The following is a 19,622-nucleotide window of genomic DNA, read 5'->3' as shown; positions in this document are numbered from 1 at the left end:
AAAACATAACTTAAATTAATAACATAAAATTAGAATATTTAATTAATTACTTAGGGTTCAAGAAATAAACCAATAAGGAGGAAAGAGTGGGCGGCCGGTGGCCAGAGGCACGGCGGCGCGACAGTGGAGGCTGGACACCGTAGCTGGTGGTGCAGGTGGGTGGTGGCTGCGTTGGTTGCTTGCGAAAGGAGAAAGCCACGCAGCAAAAAGAGGGAAAAGAGAAGGGACGAACGAGAGAAGGAAGAGCGCATCCTGACAGGGAAGCAGCAACGGCTCGCTGGGCCGGTCGGTGGTTGCGCAACAGTGTGGGCGGTGGTTGGCTAGGCGGCAGCACGGTGGTGCGTGCGGCGGCTGAAAACAGAAACAAGCAACGACGATTAAGGGGATGTGCAAGAAACCGAAACCAAAGAGTTTAGAGAACGAAAGAGAGAGAAGGGGAAGGAAGAAGTTACCGGCGGCAAGGGCGGAGAGGGACGACGTGGTCGCCGGTGGGTGGTGGCGGCGGTGAACAGTAGCAAGCAAGGAGGAGTTGAAGGTTTTGTTTTCACGTGAATGAAGTAGGAGAGAAGAGGGTTTTGTTTCTTTATGTTTTTGCTTTTTACGTGAAATTGAAAGAGAAGGGAGTAAAGAGTTTTGGGTTTTATTATTTGGGCTACAATTAGGATTTAGTTTTAGTATTTGAATCCAAAACCGGTTAGGATTGTTTTTTAAATTCAATCGTGTTTTCGTAATCCAAGTTATTTTCAACATAAAATTCTAAAATTATTTTAGATTGCATAAATCGTTAAAAATATTCAAAATGTAATAAAATAAATATACGCTAATTATATATTTATTTCTAAAATTCGTAAATTCTTATTTAAATATATTAACTATACGTTAAAATATATAAATAACATTTATAAATTTACGGGAATTACAATATTAGTTCTCAATTCTCATCAGATCCTGAGTCGTTTGTATTTATCCACCTTTTTATACACTTTTATTATTTTATTTTATCTTATCTTAATTTTTATACAAAATAGTAACAGTAAACTTAATTTTGAAACGAAGTTAAGTATTTTTTCTTCTAGCTAGTAAAAACACATATCTGATATGTGTGTCCAAATACATATCAGAACATAAGACAAAATAGGAAAAAGGACAAAAAAAAAATTAAATGGTACTTTTCTAAACACAAATGGTACTTTTTTTTACAGAATGGTATTAGAATGGTACTTTTTTTACATGAATGGTACTTCCTTTTTTGTATTTTAGCTATTTGTCTTTTAGTTGATATGTGTTTGTTGTTGCATGCCCGATATCCGCCTCGACGCACTCCTTATGTTAGCGGGGTCGATTAAAACCGAAGCATTAAATTCAGCATACTAGTTGGGACCTAAACCTTTTTGTCACATGAACAAAATAGGTCCCACCTTTGCGCTTTTATTACTTTATGTCAGAAATTCTTCTCCACCCACATTTATTTTGTTTTATTTTTAATCTATATGTTAATTTTTTATTAGTCCACGGATTTATAAATTATAAATTTCTCCATTTCTTAATTTATTTCACTTTTTTTTTAACTAGAGCTGCTATCTGACGTCTGGCCCACTCGAGTGTACAACAACAGATAAAGAGGGGATATATAGCCTCTTGAGTCGTCTTTTTAGGCATTTATTTATTTTTTATTTTTCTGATATTTTTCAATCCAATAGATTTGTTGTTTGCTTGATATTCTTCACAGATTCCTGGTAATTTCTCTCATCTTCTGCTTTTTTTTTTTTTTTTTTTTTTTTTTTTTTTTTGCAATTTGATTCTCCTTATAATGTTATGAATTCAGCTTTTAATGGAGTTTTTGCTCTTGAATTTTTATTTTTTTTAAAAATATTTTATTGATCAGTGAACAATCTATTGTTATTGTTCATTAATTTGAGGAAGGGTTTGTTTTTGCTAATCATCTTTTGTTTGATTAATGAAATTGTTTAGATGATTTTGTAATTTGGTGATTAATTGAGTTATTAATTGGAATGTTTCAATTATTATTATTGATTTTAATTGTTGGTCCGAGGTTCTCCAATGTTTGGTAAAGTGTATTTTAGCTCATTCTCTTTTCATTTGTACTTTTTGTTCATCTTTTGGTAGATTTCTGAACATATATGCTCAGCTCAAATTCAGCAAATGTTTGATTACATAATTTCCCCAACTTTTGAGTACTTTTTGCCGGGTTCTTAAATAAATTCCCCGACTTTCTGTTGCTGATTTGATAACATGATTTCTCCTATTTTTTGAGTACTTGTTGCTGGTTTCGTATATGAATTCCCCGACTTTCTGTTGCTGTTTTGATAACATGATTTGCACGACTTTTTTGAGTACTTGTTGCTGGTTTCTGAGTACATGTTGGTTTCTTTCCCTTTTTTTTTCTGAGTACCTACTTCTGGTTTCTTAACACAATATTCCTTACTAGTGCATGCTTCTGGTTTCTTAATATAATATTCTGAAGTGCATGCTTCTGGTTTCTTAACAAAATTTCCCGGACTTTCCAAGTACCTGTTGCTGGTTACTAACATAATTTACTTGACTTATGAGAAGCTGTTGTTGGTTGGTTTGTTTTTCATTCTTCCATAATCATTTCTTAGGGGGTGGGGGGTTGTTGTGGAGTGAGTTGGGTTAAGATTAAATTTATGTTTCACATTTGTTGTGTAGGTATTGGTATTAAACTTGTTCCTTTTTACCCATTATATGGAAGTTCAATGCATCTAACAGGATTTTGATTAGTGATCAGCTTACGAATTCTCTTTTGTGATTTTGTTAGGAAATAAACAAGTATTTCACAAGTGCAATTCCTCTGAGGGAACAAGTTGTAGGTCACAATTTTGACTGAGATTTGGATTGGTAAATTGAACTTTGGAAGAGATACAATGGGGCGTACATGTGATTATTGTGGGGAGCAAAGGTCAATGGTGTATTGTCGGTCTGATCTTGCTTTTTTGTGCTTGTCCTGTGATCGGAATGTTCACTCTGCAAATGCTCTTTCGAAGCGACATTCTCGGACCCTTGTTTGTGAAAGATGTAATGTTCAACCTGCTTGTGTTAGATGCATTGATGAAGGAGCCTCTCTCTGCCAGAATTGTAATTTGGTTGGACATGATGGGTCTGCGGCTTCTTCTTTTCATAAGCAGCAAAGTATAAGTTATTATTCTGGTTGCCCATCTGCAGCAGAGCTCTCCAAAATTTGGTCATTCATCTTGGATCCTCTCCCTTCATCAGACAATTCTACTTGTCCAGAGGGATTAGGTTTATTGAGTATTTCTGACAGCGGTGCGAAGAATTGCGAGGATCCTATGGGTAAAGACGCTGGTCAAGATACAATGGTTGTGGGGGATGGGAGTGATCCCCAATGTGTTGATAAAACTAGTTTTTGGAGTGGACCTTCATCTATCCCTGAATTTTTTTCACGTGAATGTCCTGACCAATTTGAATGCGCAGAATCCTCCAAGGTAACCACAACTCCAGATTTTCAGAAGATAAAATTTTAACAGGAAAAACATGTAGTTGGTTGGCCCTTGTATCATAATCAATAATCCTTTTTTCTCATTTCTGCGCGCTCTCTTTCTTTTTACCTGATGCAGCAACATTTTTATCTAGTCCAAACTTTTCCAAGAATGTTTTTGATAACGTAGTTATATCGGTGAATTGATAAGAATATTTGATAATTGCAGTATCAGAAGTCTTCTAGGAGACTGATACATTTCAAAACAGCACATTCCATGCACCTAGTCCAATAAAGCTTCTTGGTATATCCCCAGCAAGGTCTATCCATTAAGAAGCTAAAAACACCTGATTGTTTGGAAAATGAATTTCATTATTGCTGGAAATATATTGATTGTTGAATTTCCCTTTCGTTTTATTTCACGAGATACCACTTCGAATATCAAGATTGGAGTTGTGAAGTTACTTATCACTTGTAAATTTCTGATATAGAGAGATTTAGCTAATTTCATATTAGGTGTATGAGTGTATGACATATGTCATATTGACACTTTGAAATTTGGACCACAAGCGAAAATGCTGTCTCAACCTGGGGAACTATTTTTATTTTTGTTTTTTTTAATATTTTTTTTATGGTTAAATGTTTTCATAAGTATTAGTTTCCTTTAAGTAAACTTTTCGTCCCTTCAATTTTTTTTTCCCTTTTTTATGGTTGAAGCCCCAAGGTCCTTCTTGGATCATATTCTTTTTAGTTCTCTTTCATTTACTTTGGGATTTTAAGTTTTCAGGGCCTCCACGGCTGAGTAGTTTCTGGGCAACATGTGACTATTTTCTTTTAACTTATGTACAGTTGTTTTATCCCACCAATAGAGTTCAAGGGATCCATGACGACCCATTTGCAGACTTGGACATGGATGAAGTTGACATAAATCTTGAGAACTACGATGAGCTATTTGGTGTTACTCTTACTCATTCTGAACAACTTCTTGAGAATGGTGGAATCAACAGCTTGTTTCGTAGACAAGGCATGTCTACAACGGATTCCGATGACCAGGGTGGATTCAGTGTTGAGGTTTGCTACTTTCTTGATGTAGTTAATTTCGACTAATTTTCTTTTTGTATTGAAATTTAGGTTTGATAGTTTCTATTTTAATCTAACTTTATCCACCCAGTTTACTCACTGAACTATTTTGATTTTACTATTCCAGTGTGTTAATCTTCATTTCTCCTCATGTACCCTTGTCAGATCCCATACACGATACGCTCAAACTTTGGTATAGAATATAGACACCTGACACTTCATTCCGTAGCAAAGATATGAAAATACAATGCCTAGTTTGTCATTTCCTAAAAAAAAAACCCTATTAAGCCAAGGATGTTGGTTAGGTCGAGAAAAATATGTCCAAAGCTCACTGCCTAGACGCTTTGGACATACATTCATTAAAACCTTTCTAGCTACATATTTATTTCTTCTTTTATTTTGCTTTACAAGGAAGGCAGTGGAATTGGTGCAAGTCAAAAATTACTTTCTCCACATCCGCTCATCTTTTAAATCATGACCCCTAATCGGCTTGCAGTCTTGCTGTTATAATTTCAATGTATATTTAATAATCATGTATATTTACATTTATTCCACATGTAAACCACCTACTTCCTCCGTTCTTATTTCGTTGACACAATTCTTTAATTAAATTTGTCAATGCACATTTTCTATAATTACTATCTTTAATTATGTAAAGGAAAAAATTATAAAGCTTGATATTTTTAAAATATCTAAAAAGACGAATTTAACAAGATCTCACATGACTATATTTTACCTTAAGCATAAGTAACAAAACCCGGTCAAAGGAGGATGTGTTAATAGTGCTAAAGTCAAACTGTGTGAACTTAAATAAGAGCGGAGGAAGTATTTATCTAAGGAAATGCTTTGTTTTGCCTCCATTATGTTACCAACCCTTTTAGCCAAAGTCATGTTTATTCCTTTAATAAATTGCACAGTTGTTCCTAGTCACTAAAAGGGTTGATTTCTGAAACTTGAATTCTCTTCAAGTAAGGTTTTCTCGGCTGTTATTATTATTATTAGTTTTTCAATGAAGAGGGAGAATACTGTGAACCTTTATCTAACTTATTTTATTTTATTTCCTTGATAAGGAATTATTAGAAAGGATGTAAAGTATTGCAGCCATAAAGGACAAGGTATCATCAATGGGAACTCAATTAAATTTTTTACTGTGTCAACCCCGTAATACATCATGGCAAATAAACACTTGGGAAACCCCTTGTACAGTGTCACTCAATGGAAACAAGATAAATCACTTTATCCCAAAAGAAGTTACACCCTGTTCTTCACTTGGACATCCTATATTGCTGCTCAAGCTGCAAATCCAAATGAATCTATATATATATATATATATATATATATATATATATATATATATATATATATATATATATATATATATATAAAGGAGACATATTTGCTGAATTATTAGAGCGCCACATAGGATTACTATGGTTTCGGCCAATGAAAAATAAGATTTCTAATTATTTTTGAATTAAAAAAATCGATTGCCACCTAGATAATTAATTAGGTGCCACGTAGATATTTTAATTAATTAATTACTAATATATACAACTCCATCTAAAATCAAACACTATAATAATTTAAAAATTAATCTAAAATAAAATGAATCCAAAATCAAACACTAATATAAAATAAAATAAATAAAATTCAATTTAAAATCAAACACTAATATAAAATAAAATAAAGAAAATTCAATTTAAAATCAAACATTAATCCAATAGGAATATTTGCTGAATTATTAGAGCGCCACATAGGATTACTAATGGTTTCGGCCAATGAAAAATAAGATTTCTACTTTATTTTTGAATAAAAAAAAATCAATTGCCACGTGGATAATTAATAAGGTGCCACGTAGATGTTTAAATTAATTAATTACTAATATATACAACTCCATCTAAAATCAAACACTCTAACAATTAAAAAATAAATCTAAAATAAAATTCATCCAAAATCAAACACTAATCTTAAATAAAATAAATAAAATTCAATTAAAAATCAAACATTAATCCAATATTAGAGCGCCACGTAGGAAATCTAATGGTTTCGGCCAATGAAAAATAAGATTTTAAAATTAATTTTGAATTAAAAAAGTCGAGTGTCATGTAGATAAATAATTAAGTTCCAGGTAGATATTTTAATTAATTAATTATTATTATTACGCATATACAATTTCATTCAAAACAAACACTCTCATAATTAAAAAAAAAAAATCTAAAATGAAATTAAATGCAAAATAAAAAAAATATTCTAATCTAATACGAAGTATATAAAATTGGTATATACATAGGAGTTTTATTTAAATATAACGATTTAATATAATCCGTGCATCGCACGGGCTAAAATCTAGTCACAATAATTTTGAACTATCCCGAAGTTTTTCCCTTATAACTTCTAAAAACGTTTATACAATTGCAAATGCTTCAAAGTAGAAGTTGGGAGGTGCACTGAACCCTTTAATTTGTATTAAATCATTCCATAAATTAGCAGCCACCTTCTAATGAAGAAAAGTGGTTGCACGTCAGCACATGTCAGTACACCCACGTGAAGGAAAATTCATTAACTGGCAGCTGAATTTAGCCAAACATGTTGACAAGAAGGCTTTTATTTTCTCTAGGGTTTTGTCTTTCCAAATAAAGGAGGCTAGAGGAATTAGGAAGCATGAGAAGAATTATGTTTATGAGAATAAAGAATATACAAAGTGAAAAAACGGATTAGCATCCACCTTAGGGTTCTATTGAGAGAATGTGTGAAACAAATTTTCTCAAAACAACCAATGACTCTTTCAACTCCCTCGACCCTGAATCTATTATAGGAAAGAACATTACTTCTCTTGTTAAGTTATTCAAAATTGGGGCGACATTAAGAGTGGAAGATAATGAGGTGTGGAAAGGAATTGAGAACATAATGCTCCACAACTAAAGATTTCTTCCAGAAATTGACTTTGTTGCCAATTCCAACTTTGAAATCTTCGTAAGGAAAAGCAAACGAAGAAATTAACAAAAAAGTACATAGAATACTGATAAGGAATAATTCTCCACAGTTTGTTTTGCCTTCTCATTCATCATAATTGCATATACTTCCTCCGTTTTTTTACTTGCACCATTTGGGTTGGGAAAAACATTAAGAAAGGAAAGAATGTTCATGGGAATAACATACAAATCAGCTAGAAAATGTTAGGTATTAATGGTAAATATAAAATATATGTAAGGGTAAAATGGGTATTAGGTGTGTGAACACACGAAAAAGAATGTGAATACATACCATATAAGGAAATGGTGCAACTAATATGCAACTTTCAAAAAGGAAAATGGCACAAGTAAAAAAACGGAGAATATATATATATATATATATATATATATATATATGTAGGGGGAGGCTCTTGTGAGAACACCTCCCTTGTGTGAAAACACTTCCTTATATGAGAACATACCCTGTGTTCTACAAATTAGGCGCTATGTTTCAAATTCTCTTTTCTCTCAAAAGGACTACATTAAAGTTCCATTCTAATATTCACCAAGTTTTTCACGAATTTAACTAAACTCTTCATTCAATTTTATGAATTTCGACTTGTATATGTTGAATTCATTAAGTACAAATTTAACTTTGTTTCTGTTTCCTCTATTATACTCATTCTCTCTCCTAAAAAATACTCATTTTCCCTCCTCAAGTAGACTACATTGAACCTCTAAGGTCAAGCTCAACGAAGTTCTTCACAAGTTCAATAAAATTATTCATCAAATTTCTGAAATTCGACTTAAGGATTAATTCAATAGATATGAATTCAATTCCGTTTCTCTTTCTTTCTCTAGCAAGAATACCCATTCTCTCTCTTCAAATCCGCTTTATTGAAACTTCAAGCTCAAATTCAACGAAATTCTTTAAATAATAATTCAACAAAGTTCTTTGAATTCAACGCAATTCTTAACAAGTTTAACGAAGTTCTTCATCAATTTTTTTGAAATTCAACTTATTTAGATTGAACTTCATGTTCTAAACTGTGCCAACTGATGTTCTAAACTTGCACTTCATATTTTAAACTATGACCATTCATATACTAAAATTTCGTACTTCGTGTTCTAAATTGTGATTTGTGACAATTCATTCTAAATTGCCGTACTTTCATGTTCTGAATTGTGACGATTCATGTTCTAAAATTTGTTGATTATTTGTTCATCAAGTTATAATTTTGGTTCTTTTTAGTTTTCATCCTCAATTATGTGAAATTTGAAAACCCATTTTTTCTACTCAAGAATACTAAGTATCTCTCCTCAAATAGAATTGATGAAGCTTTAAGCTCAAATTAAACAAAGTTCTTTGAATTAAGATGAAAAATGGCTCATTCTAATTCAAATTGGAAGATTACATGCAAGTATTATAACAAATTTTGAATAATTTAAAAGTTAGAGACAAACTTAATTTGAAGAAATGTGGAAAATTTGGAGAGAGAAAATGGAGGAAATGAAGTTGAAGTTTAGTATGCTTTCTTGTTCTGAGAAAACATAAAGCGTGTTCTAAAAAACATACATGTTTTAAAAAAACATACATCATGTTCTGAACAAACATACAACATGTTCTAACCAAACATACTAACATGTTCTAAACAAACATACATCATTTTCTAACTTGTATAAGAAAAATATGTTTATTAACTTTGCCATTAATGAACGCGCCTAATGACGCGGTTAGATCCCTCCTAATCCAATGGCATAGATTCATTCTTATATAAGTAGTGTACTCACATAGAGTGGTGATTTCACCGGAACAAAAGGATATTGTTTCGCGCCCATAACCAAGAATAACACAATTTATTCCTAATAATCTCTCTTTAATTATCTTCTATAATAACATATATCTCTCCTAATTTTGGTGAAGTATATCCCTAAAATATGCACCTAAGATACATCTCGTAACACCCCCCTCAAGTTGGAGCGTATAAATCCCGAACGACCAACTTGCCCAACAAAACTAAACTCATACCGGGACTTCCCCAGCGCGTTTGTAAATATGTCCGCCAACAAAACCTTCGTAAATGGATCAATCTAAACTTCTACGGTCGCATCATTAATAAAATGACAATAGGCTTGTATATGTTTACACTGCTCATGAAAGACAAGATTTTTTGCAACATACAACGCCACCGCCAACGCGCCAACTGACCATCACAATCGACTCTCATTCCTTTCTCATGCCGAACTCCTAAATCCCTGAACATTTGGTTCAACCACTTCAATTCACAAGTAATGGACGGCTGGACGCCAATGCCATTGAACGATATTCTGGTTTCGTTGATGATCATGACACTATTTGTTGCTTCTTGGTTTTCCAGGAATTGGGGAATAACCAAGTAACACAAACCATCCACTCAACAAATCTTCGAGTAGTAGGACAACTAACCCAATTGGAATCGCACCACCTCTCTAAGCGTAATTCATTGTCTTCTCTCAAGATGCCTTGTCGGATTTTTCTTCAAATAGCGTACAACTCGAAATGTTGCCTCCCAATGTTGTTCCCTAGGTTCTTTCTTAGGTTGTTGTATAAATTGTGACAAAATGTGAACGGATTATGCCAAAGTCAGGCCTAGATATATTAGAGGTCCTTTCATCAAGTATTTTTCCACTAGCTAACGCCATCTTGTGGTTTTGTTCCATTGGAAACTCTGTTGGCTTCCACCCCATCGACTTTGTTTTAGAGATGAATAGATGATGATATCCAGTGGATACTTCCTTTGGCACATACAAATTCCCTTCTTGCTCCGGCTACTTCTAGGCTTCTAGCCGTAAAAAATTCTTCAACACTCTCAATTCCTTCATCTTGAAACATTTTTCAAGATAGTCTTTAAAAATCTCAAATGCCACTCTATCATTACCTATAATGATCATGTCATCCACATATACAAGAACATTAATTTGGATTTTTCCTTCCGACAAAGTGAAATAAGGAATAATCTGAATGTGATTGTTTAAAACCATAACTCTTCAATGCGATTGCTAACTTAGCAAACCAACTCCGTGGAGCTTGTTTCAAACCATATAGCGATTTCTTCATCCCGCACACGGCACACCATATTGTTGTTCTTCTTCTCAAAGTCCGGAAGAACTTTCATGTCTCTTCTTCTAGATCTCCATGTAAAATGCGTTATGGATGTCCATTTGATGAACCTCCCATTGTTTGATCGTTGCCATTGCTAGAAAAGTTTGAACCGGCACCATTTTTGCCACCGGTGCAAATGTCTCATTATACAATTCCTTACACCTGGCGATTTCCATATATCATATGTCTCGCTTTCAATGTTTGCAAATTTCCATCCTCATCCCGTTTCTCCTTATAAATCCAAATACTATCAAGTGCTTTCTTCCGTAGAAGTGCAACACCCAAGTGCTCTGATCTTCTAATGCTCGTGTTTCTTCTTCCATTGCCTTTCTCCATCTTTCATGTTTCACTGCCTCCTTAAATATTTTAGGAGGTTCAGTTGCATTCTGAGCTGTTATATATGTTTTCTGTGCTTATTATAAAACCGTGCACAAGATACAAAGTGTGAAATAGGATAAGGAGTACCCGAGGAAGGCAATGGAGATGGTGAATTCTCAGATGGACTTTTCTTCTTCACGGTAATATGAGTAACAAATCCATGATAACGAGAATTAGAAACTTCACTCGTTTTCCTTTTCCCATTTAAGACACCTTTGTATTTCATCTGCTTGTTGCATTCCACTTCCCCAGCAGCCTGCTAAATATTAGTTGTTGACTTGTTGCTACGCCCTCGTCATGAGCACTAGACTGGATCCACGTGTTGCACCATCTCCTCATTACTCCCCCCTTACTGCGTGTACTTCCTCTTCATTTGTGACCGCAGGCCTACCATCCCATCACCCCCCCCATTACTCATCAAAATCGTCATCATAAAAGTCTTTTGTACTCACAACCTCACTTGTAACCATATCCCCATTGCTTAGACCATAGGAAACACATGTTCAATAAGATCAACATCACGTGAAACCATAAACTCTTTCTTCTTCCAATCATACAATAACCATCCCTTCTTAGCAAATGGGTAACAAAGAAAAATACATTTACGACCCCTACTCTGAAATTTTCACATTTTGCTTTTTGATTACGAGCATAAGGTAAACATCCCAATTACCCGAATTGCTTTTAAATAAGGAACTTTTACAAATAAACATTCATACGTTGTTTTAAAATTAAGCATGCTCAAAGGAGTCCTATTAATTAACATGCCGCCATCACACATTCCCCCGAAATTTCTAACGCAAGTGACCCTGTAGATGCAATGCACGAGCAACATTTAATATATGTTTATGTTTACGTTCTACTCGACCAGTTGTTGCGGTGTTCCCTTACATGACGTCTCAAAAGTTATACCATTCTTCACAAAATAGTTACTAAAGCACTTGAGTTCGGTCCCATTGTCACTCCGAACTATTTTTATATTTTGATTAAATTGTCGCTCTACCCGTGCAACAAAATTCATGAATATAAATTCAACTTCCAATTTATTATATAATAAACTAGATTATGTCATGTGCACGCACGAATATTCGAAAATTATTATTCACCGTCTTTTCTATAATATTAAACTGAAATATGTATTCCTTAAGTTAATGCATAATTAATACGGAGTAAATCTTGAACATGCTTATTTAATTATTTAATCTGCAATTTTCGGTTACCACGTATTACGTAGTATTTTATATGCTTATTAATATGATAATTCGACAAGAATATTCGATATGCTAATATGCTAATTTAACCGAAATATTGAGTAAATATATTTTCTATTGTTGATAATGAGGATTTAACTACCAAAATTGTGTAATGTTGACATATTCCATAATCCAATATTTTTTTTCCATACATAGACGGTTTATAAAAAAGAAGAGAATATAAAAAAATTAATAAAGTAGATACTTCCTTTGTTCCTTAAATACTGCACAATGGTTGACGTTTACTTTTCCTACACGTTACTTTGACTCTTAATATCTCAAATTATGTATAACTATAAATTATAAAGTTGATATTTTGAAAATATATATCGATACAAATCTAACACGTTTCCAAATCACTACAATTTTTTCTTACGCATGAATCACAAAAAAATGGCCAAAGTCGTAGTATGGATAGTGTAAAAATCAAATGGTACGATTAAGGAACGAAGGAAGTATGTTTTTTAGGACAGGGGTTTTGGCTGGAAAATTTTGCACTAGAAAGTTGCATGTGTCATTCTTGATGTCAGTTTCAGTATAGATCTATAGATAAACCCAAAGTGCTCTTGAATAATCATCGAGAATAGTCAAAATAAGATGCTCCACACGAAAAAGGGATACTATTCGGACCCCACAAATCGCAATGAACGAGTCAAAAAATTCTACTAGCTCTACTACTACCAGTCGGAAAACTCTTTCTAGGTTGTTTTGCACGATAACTTACATCGCAACCATCTTTATTCTAATTACTTAAAACACTCACATTAATCGCTTGTGCCATAACTCCATTGAATTGCCAATTATAAGAAATAATTCTCCAAAATATATTCTGCTTTCTCATTCATCATAATTACATAAAGTATGTTGTATTCTTGTACCCATAGCCAAGAATAACGCCCCACAATTTACTCCTAATAATCTCTCCTTAATTATCTTCTATGGTAACATATTATCTCTCCTAATTTCCGTAATGTATATCCCTAAAATATACACCTAACATATATCTCGTAACAAATACAAAATTCGAGTATGGGAGGTCTTATCAAATAACCCTTACTATCTATAAACTAAGAATAATCACTGCTGCTGGTTTGGTAAACAGCTATTTATCTTGGCAGAAGAGGTGCTACAGAAAAAGGTGTTGGTTGTGACGAAGTAACCCTAGAAGAATTTTCCACTTTTTAGCTTATCTCTGAGAAGCTACTTGCTGATTGTTGCATCTGGCAATTTGCAATATTCTGTTGAAACTGGAGTACGTTTTCTACAATATCCAAAAAGATCATGTTGCAAGTTCAATCGTAGGATATAATAATGGACCTTTTTAATATAGTTAAGCACCTTGGAACTTATGTTGAATAGCTTATCATCACACCCAAGCAAAATCCGTTACTTGTTTGCTTCATTAATGCTCCTGCACCAAGCAAACATCTATCAACCAGCTGTCCTATTTCTCTATCTTTCTAGTATCCAAAGTTCCTAACTCCGAGTCTTTAATTTTTGAAATATTAAATTCTTGTTCCCTTTGACAAATCCCTGTGGTTTTTAATTTTAACAATCCTAAATTATGTTAGCTAAACTCTTAACCATGTTTGGTTCATAAATTTACAAGCCTTTTCCACCTACATAGCCATGTGTAATGGGTATTACATGACTCCACAGTTTAGAAGCATTTAGTTACATACCATTTTAATTATGGATTTGCCTTGTTCCTCTCTGTCAACTTTTGATGATCTCTTGATTTATTTCTTTAACTCTTACTCTCCCAATTTTTTTTATTGATTTCCACTCAGTTTCTGTAGCAACACAAACCGAGGAAAACACAAAAAGTGGACCTCCCATGTGTGTACATGTAATTTTAAGAGGAGAGAGATAGAGAGTAAGAGATTTCCGTAAGGTGGGTAGTAGTCTAGTAGATGATGAAAACTGACTAAAAGATATCCATAAAGGGAATAAAGTAAAATTGAGTGGAAATCAGAAAAATGAACGAAAAACAAAAGTGAGTTGAAATCTAGAAAATGAAGGTAGTAGCAGTTATATGTCCTTTATAGAATTTTGAATCCATAATCTAGTATCATGGGCATGGAAAGAGGGGAACAGAATAGGGAGGGATGAAGTTTAAGGTAGTGGAATGAGACAAAAAAAACCCTAAATTGCATGGTGAAGCTAATGCTAATAGTTTTTTTTATTTAGTTCTTTCAAAGACTTATCAGGCTCTACTATTTCCAGTGCTTGAATAAGTTAGTTATTCTTGGTTCAACTGTGAAAACTGAAAAGTGTGTTTCTTGTAAGATATATTCAGGGTTACTTATTCTATACTGCTTATTGAGCTGGGTATGTGTCTGTTCTTATTAATGATGATGGTTATGATACTTTTCTGCTACTAAGGGGGCATCTGCTGGAATCATGGTTCAAGTCCTGCCAGCATGCAGCAACGCAGCATCTGCTGACTCTATGATGAGTGTCAAAACTGAACCAAACCCTGGTTTTGCAGCAAAGCAAGCCCATTCTAATCTCTCATTTTCTGGCCTTACTGGAGATAGCAGTGGTGGGGACTATCAGGACTGTGGAGCTTCTGCAGCGCTTTTACTTGGAGAGCCACCCTGGTTCCCTCCCTGTCCTGATAGTTCCTTCCAATCCACTAGTCGAACTGAAGCTGTTATGCGATACAAGGAGAAAAAGAAGGCCCGGAAGTAAGCATCTGGAAAAAAATATTACTTTTGGTCTCTGATGAATGCTCTCAAAATTCTGCTGTGTTCTTAGTGTTTCAGTTGATAATAAATTGCCTTCTGAATGTCTACTCATTATAGTTCTGATTATTATTCCTGTTCATCTGTCATATGCACTCATATGTCTTGTTAGATAAAGAAATGATTGGTTATTAGAATTGGTTGTACAGTGGAGTCCAAGAAAAGACATAGGTAAAATAGAGCTGTGAAGAGAAGCTGTAGAATAAGCTAAGGAACCATGTTATATAATACATATATGTGGGATTGGGATTTCTTCTCATCCTTGTCATTGTAAGATCCTTCTCATTTAACCCTAAATTTTGTAAATGGACATGACTACCCCAAGAAAATTTAAGTAAGATCCTATTCTTTTTCTCTGGCAATAACAACCTCAAGATCGTGAAAATTTCATAGTTCACATGAGGCTCCATGTCCCTTTGCCTTCTAAAGGTTATCCATTGGAATAAGGGTTGAAAGAAAAGTAGAGTGTGGATATAACTTGCCCACCATCAAATTAACTTACAAATTGATTTTTACTAATCTTCAAATCAAGTAAATGATTAACGATGAGTTAACACTTAGTCAAAGAGAAGATAACATTAAGCATAGTCAAAGAGAGGTGCCTCAGCTTCACTTTCTCAATTTTGTGTGTTTACTCTGTTTAACATAACCTTTTACTTTTCTTGCTTCACGTTTCGTGGACGGTTCATGTTGGTGGATCCCAAATTATTTTGGGACTAAGGCTTTGTTTGTTATTGTTGTTGTTGATCAATATTCATGGGATTCACAATGACAGAAAAGTGCAAAGTAACTTTCTACTGTCAGGCAATTAGCTACTTCTTAATTACGTAGACACTAGATACTGAATAGTTTGTCAGTTGAGGATGGATATTTATGAAATGTGGTGCTATAACTCTATAAGTGGTGTTGCTAGTAAGTGGTTGGTTCTTGGAAAGTGGAGGGATTCAAATTTCGGGTGATCACAAGTTGTGAGTCGTTTCTATTAAGTAGAGAAAGTCACTAGTAGTGGGTGCAAACCACTAAGGGGAGAGAGTTAAATCCGACGAAAGAAGCTATCATAGTGGTCGACTTTTTTACCCGTTTAAATCTGAGACGGATCATGGAAATATTTGGATTCGTGGAGCCTAATGTAGGCAGTCGATTCATAGTGTCGGTTGCCCACTTTGTCTAATAGACAGACTGTAAGCTAGGACATTTACAAGTGTTACAGGTGTGCGATGACTCTTTTAGGGAATATATTGCGAGGAAAAATTATGGAAAGGTGTTTCAGAGGTCTGACCACTATTAATGGCTCTTTGGAGTTGGATTGAGTGGAAGATAAATAGATGATTGAGGAAAAGGGAAAGGAAGGGAGTTTAGCTTAGCTTCCGTTCCAGTTTGCACTCATGGCGTAGATAAAGGTGATTAACATTACGAATGCAATTGAGAATTTGAGAGGTTTGCTGCGCCACAGCAGGACTGGGGGAAGGAGGAACAGAGAGCTATATAAGTTGAAGGATTGCGCTTGGTTGCATGGGGGCTGTTGAATAAGCATAGAGGCAGGATTTGTATTTCTGGAATGGATACATGTTAGCTTTACGGTGGAGGCTAAGAGAGGAGAGAACAGGACATTTATTTTTAATTGATTTTAGGGATTTTACCACTAGGGTGTGAACCACCTGAAAATCTAGGCATTACAACAAGCTGCTGTAAGAACTGCGGGTGAGCGACTACCCATGGCAGATGAATTCACTCCTACTTCTTTACCTACTGCATTGGAGCTTTGAACCCATATAGAAATCAGGGAGATTGGGACAGACTATGTGTTCGCTAAAAAGTAGGAATTACTGGGTTGTGGAGGATGATTAAAAGTTATCCATGCTGTAAAAAGTAAGCGCACGACCATACTCCCCGCTAGTTTTTAAAACTTGGCCAAAAATCTCTATCTGATTCTAACTTTTAGTCTTAGTTAATTGAAAATTTTATTAGATGCTTGATATATTTGCTCTGCTCGTAAAAATCTCTATCCTAGCCTTTACTGTCAAATAATTCACAATTTTCCTGACATGGTTTGACCATTTTGTGAAATTACGTGAGTATTGTCAATGTTGCTCGAATGTCTTCTACACTTGGGAAGGCTAGGATATTGGCTTGTCTGGTCCAAAAACCATTGCTGGTAATGCACATCAGCTGGAAGTTGTTTCGTTGTAGTAACCCTTTCTTGTGTATGTATACTCCATCCTAAAGTGGCTATCACATTGTCCCAAGCTTTTTAATTAGCTTCACAAAAATGTCCTTTATAATAGTTGTGTTATTTTTTCCCTTCCCCGTCCCTTATCTTAAGGGCATAATAGGAAACCTGAAATATAAACTATTACTATTACTATTATAGAAAAGGGGAGAATTACTTTGGACAAACTTTTAAAATGATACGTGACTTTTATTTTCGGATTAGAGGGGTAATATTTTTTATTTTAAAAAGTGGTAGTTCCTTATGATTTCCAGAGTTAACTTGGTGCTAATTCACTTTGTTTTTATTATATGAAGGGGAAAAAGAAAATAACCATGACCATGTCTCGTTTCTTATTACAACTAGGTTTGAGAAAAGAGTGAGATATGCATCCCGGAAAGCCAGGGCTGATGTTAGGAAGCGTGTGAAGGGCCGATTTGTCAAAGCTGGTGAAGCTTATGATTATGATCCTCTGAATACCAGGAGCTACTGAAGACTAAATTCTTAGATTTGTAAGTAATAGAATTTTTGAATCTAATCTTTTATGGAATGATTTAAAATTATTTTGTTTCTATTTCCTAATTACATGATTGTATTACAGGAGTGTGTAAGCAACATAATCTTTGGTGTACAAAGTATGTGGTTCACTGCAGCTTTTGGTTTCTGGCCTGTTATTTTATTGTACATCTGGAACATATATGATGGTTATGAAATAGCCATCAACAATTCAACATGAAGGGTGGCTCTGCCTTAGCATCAGATGGTTTGCACTCGGAGTATTGAGTATAGTCTCTGTCGTTGACAATATGCTCCCATCATTTTGATTAGTCTTTCCAGATTCTCCTGCTGGCAAATTCTGGCACCTGATACATGCCAGGTATTAATGTATAATTGTCTGCTAGGAAATCACAACTTCATATGGCTTCTTATTCTCTTCTATGTACGTCTGCCATAGCTTTCTATGGCGTCTTATCACCATTGTATCACCATTGTATGTAGAACCGAAAGTCCTATAAGGGGAACTGGTGAGCGTTCCTTTATTTATTTTTGCAGAGGAGTTGTAGGTGTTTGGGTAATTTTCTCTGTAGAATTTATGTACATTGCTTGTTTTTTTCGCGGAAGTAACCGTAGAGTTGCAAGTGTAAATTGTAATCTATTGTAATCATAGGATATATTTGGTTTTGCAATAATAATATTTTGGCATTTCAGGTGTCCATATGGACCATATAGTACAATTATGTATTGTGGTATACACATGAATGAACAAATGTAAAAGATGCAACCAAGTATGATAAAAGAATGAGTATATACAGATGCGTAAAGCGGAATTTCAGGAAATAATTTTTAACGTCTGTCATAGGATCGCATGCATGATAATGCAAATCAAATTTATGATTGAGGAATAATCCCGTTGTAGTGTGAATTCCTTTTAGCTTTTGAGATCCTAGAGCTCCACTTGTAGCTCCTCTATTAAGTCCACAAGCACAGAATGGATCGTACGTATGCTAGTACGGAAGAGAGTTGCTTGCCTAGGGAGGGGCGCGGTTTTGAGTTTTAGGTTAGGGTTTTTGTGTTTTTTTATTTTCTGTGTCATACACTTGAATAACGTTGATCCTTAATTCCTGATATTATATCTGTTTTATAATATGAGAATTTTAGGTAAAAAACCCAACCTTATCTCTTAGTAAGCCGCCATCTATGGTCTTTTCGGGCCCAAATTATTTATTCCAATTAATGCTTATATGTGTGACCTCATAGGAATTAAGCTAAATTAGTTGTAGGCCCAATCCAATTGTAACCTACTTTCATAATTATTCTCTAGTAAGTAATTATGAATGACTAATTTAACTTAACATTTATTTCCATAATGTTTTCTAATTATAGTTATTGCCGAAAATATCCACATAATTCCTTTAGTCTCCCACTTGTCTGAAGACAAGATCTCAATACTAAGGGTATATTCGGTATAGTTTTCAATATTTTGTTTTTTGTTTACGGACGATGACGATCCTAATCGACCTAGCTTCAAGTTGGGGCAACTTCGAGAGCAAGCACCAATTGCAAAACTACAATGAACTTGTTCCAATTTCGAAAATCCAAAATCCAATTCCGTAGTCCGTTCCCATCCCGTAACTTGATACAAAATTCAATTCCAAACACAATTTCAAAATCCAAACACAATATCGCGAAGCGGATGCCACGATCAGTCTTACAGGCACGTTTCTACTCAAAATAAAATTAAGCACTTTCAATTCGGGCGCCGACCCACAAAATCGAGCATCCTGGGCGCGACCCACCAAAACCGAGCAAAATTCAGTACAAATCAACAAACCCGAAAACGGCTCAAAAACATTGCTTTCATGTACGAAATTCAAAACGGATTGCTT

The 19,622-nt window shown here is 34.5% G+C and overlaps 1 protein-coding gene across 1 annotated transcript; it reads left to right on the top strand.

The window, feature by feature from the left end:
• Positions 1-1,573: 1,573 nt before the first annotated feature.
• LOC110778540 (zinc finger protein CONSTANS-LIKE 9) lies at positions 1,574-18,449 on the top strand. The gene is made up of 6 exons (XM_021983090.2): positions 1,574-1,736; positions 2,798-3,482; positions 4,325-4,546; positions 14,665-14,969; positions 17,602-17,747; positions 17,837-18,449. The coding sequence occupies exons 2-5, from the start codon at positions 2,904-2,906 to the stop codon at positions 17,726-17,728; spliced, it is 1,233 nt and encodes a 410-aa protein (XP_021838782.1). The 5' UTR covers positions 1,574-1,736; positions 2,798-2,903; the 3' UTR covers positions 17,729-17,747; positions 17,837-18,449.
• The last annotated feature ends 1,173 nt before the right edge of the window (positions 18,450-19,622 follow it).

This window comes from Spinacia oleracea, chromosome 4 (assembly GCF_020520425.1).
Source record: "Spinacia oleracea cultivar Varoflay chromosome 4, BTI_SOV_V1, whole genome shotgun sequence".
Classification (NCBI taxonomy): Eukaryota; Viridiplantae; Streptophyta; class Magnoliopsida; order Caryophyllales; family Amaranthaceae; genus Spinacia; species Spinacia oleracea.
This window is presented reverse-complemented; position numbering and strand designations above follow the sequence as displayed.

Excerpts from the sequence above, each read along its gene's own strand:
- LOC110778540 (XM_021983090.2), top strand. The coding sequence starts at position 2,904 with ATGGGGCGTACATGTGATTATTGTGGGGAGCAAAGGTCAATGGTGTAT. Across the intron at positions 4,547-14,664 it reads AGGGTGGATTCAGTGTTGAG|GGGGCATCTGCTGGAATCAT; the intron begins GTTTGCTACTTT and ends TCTGCTACTAAG. Across the intron at positions 14,970-17,601 it reads GAGAAAAAGAAGGCCCGGAA|GTTTGAGAAAAGAGTGAGAT; the intron begins GTAAGCATCTGG and ends TATTACAACTAG.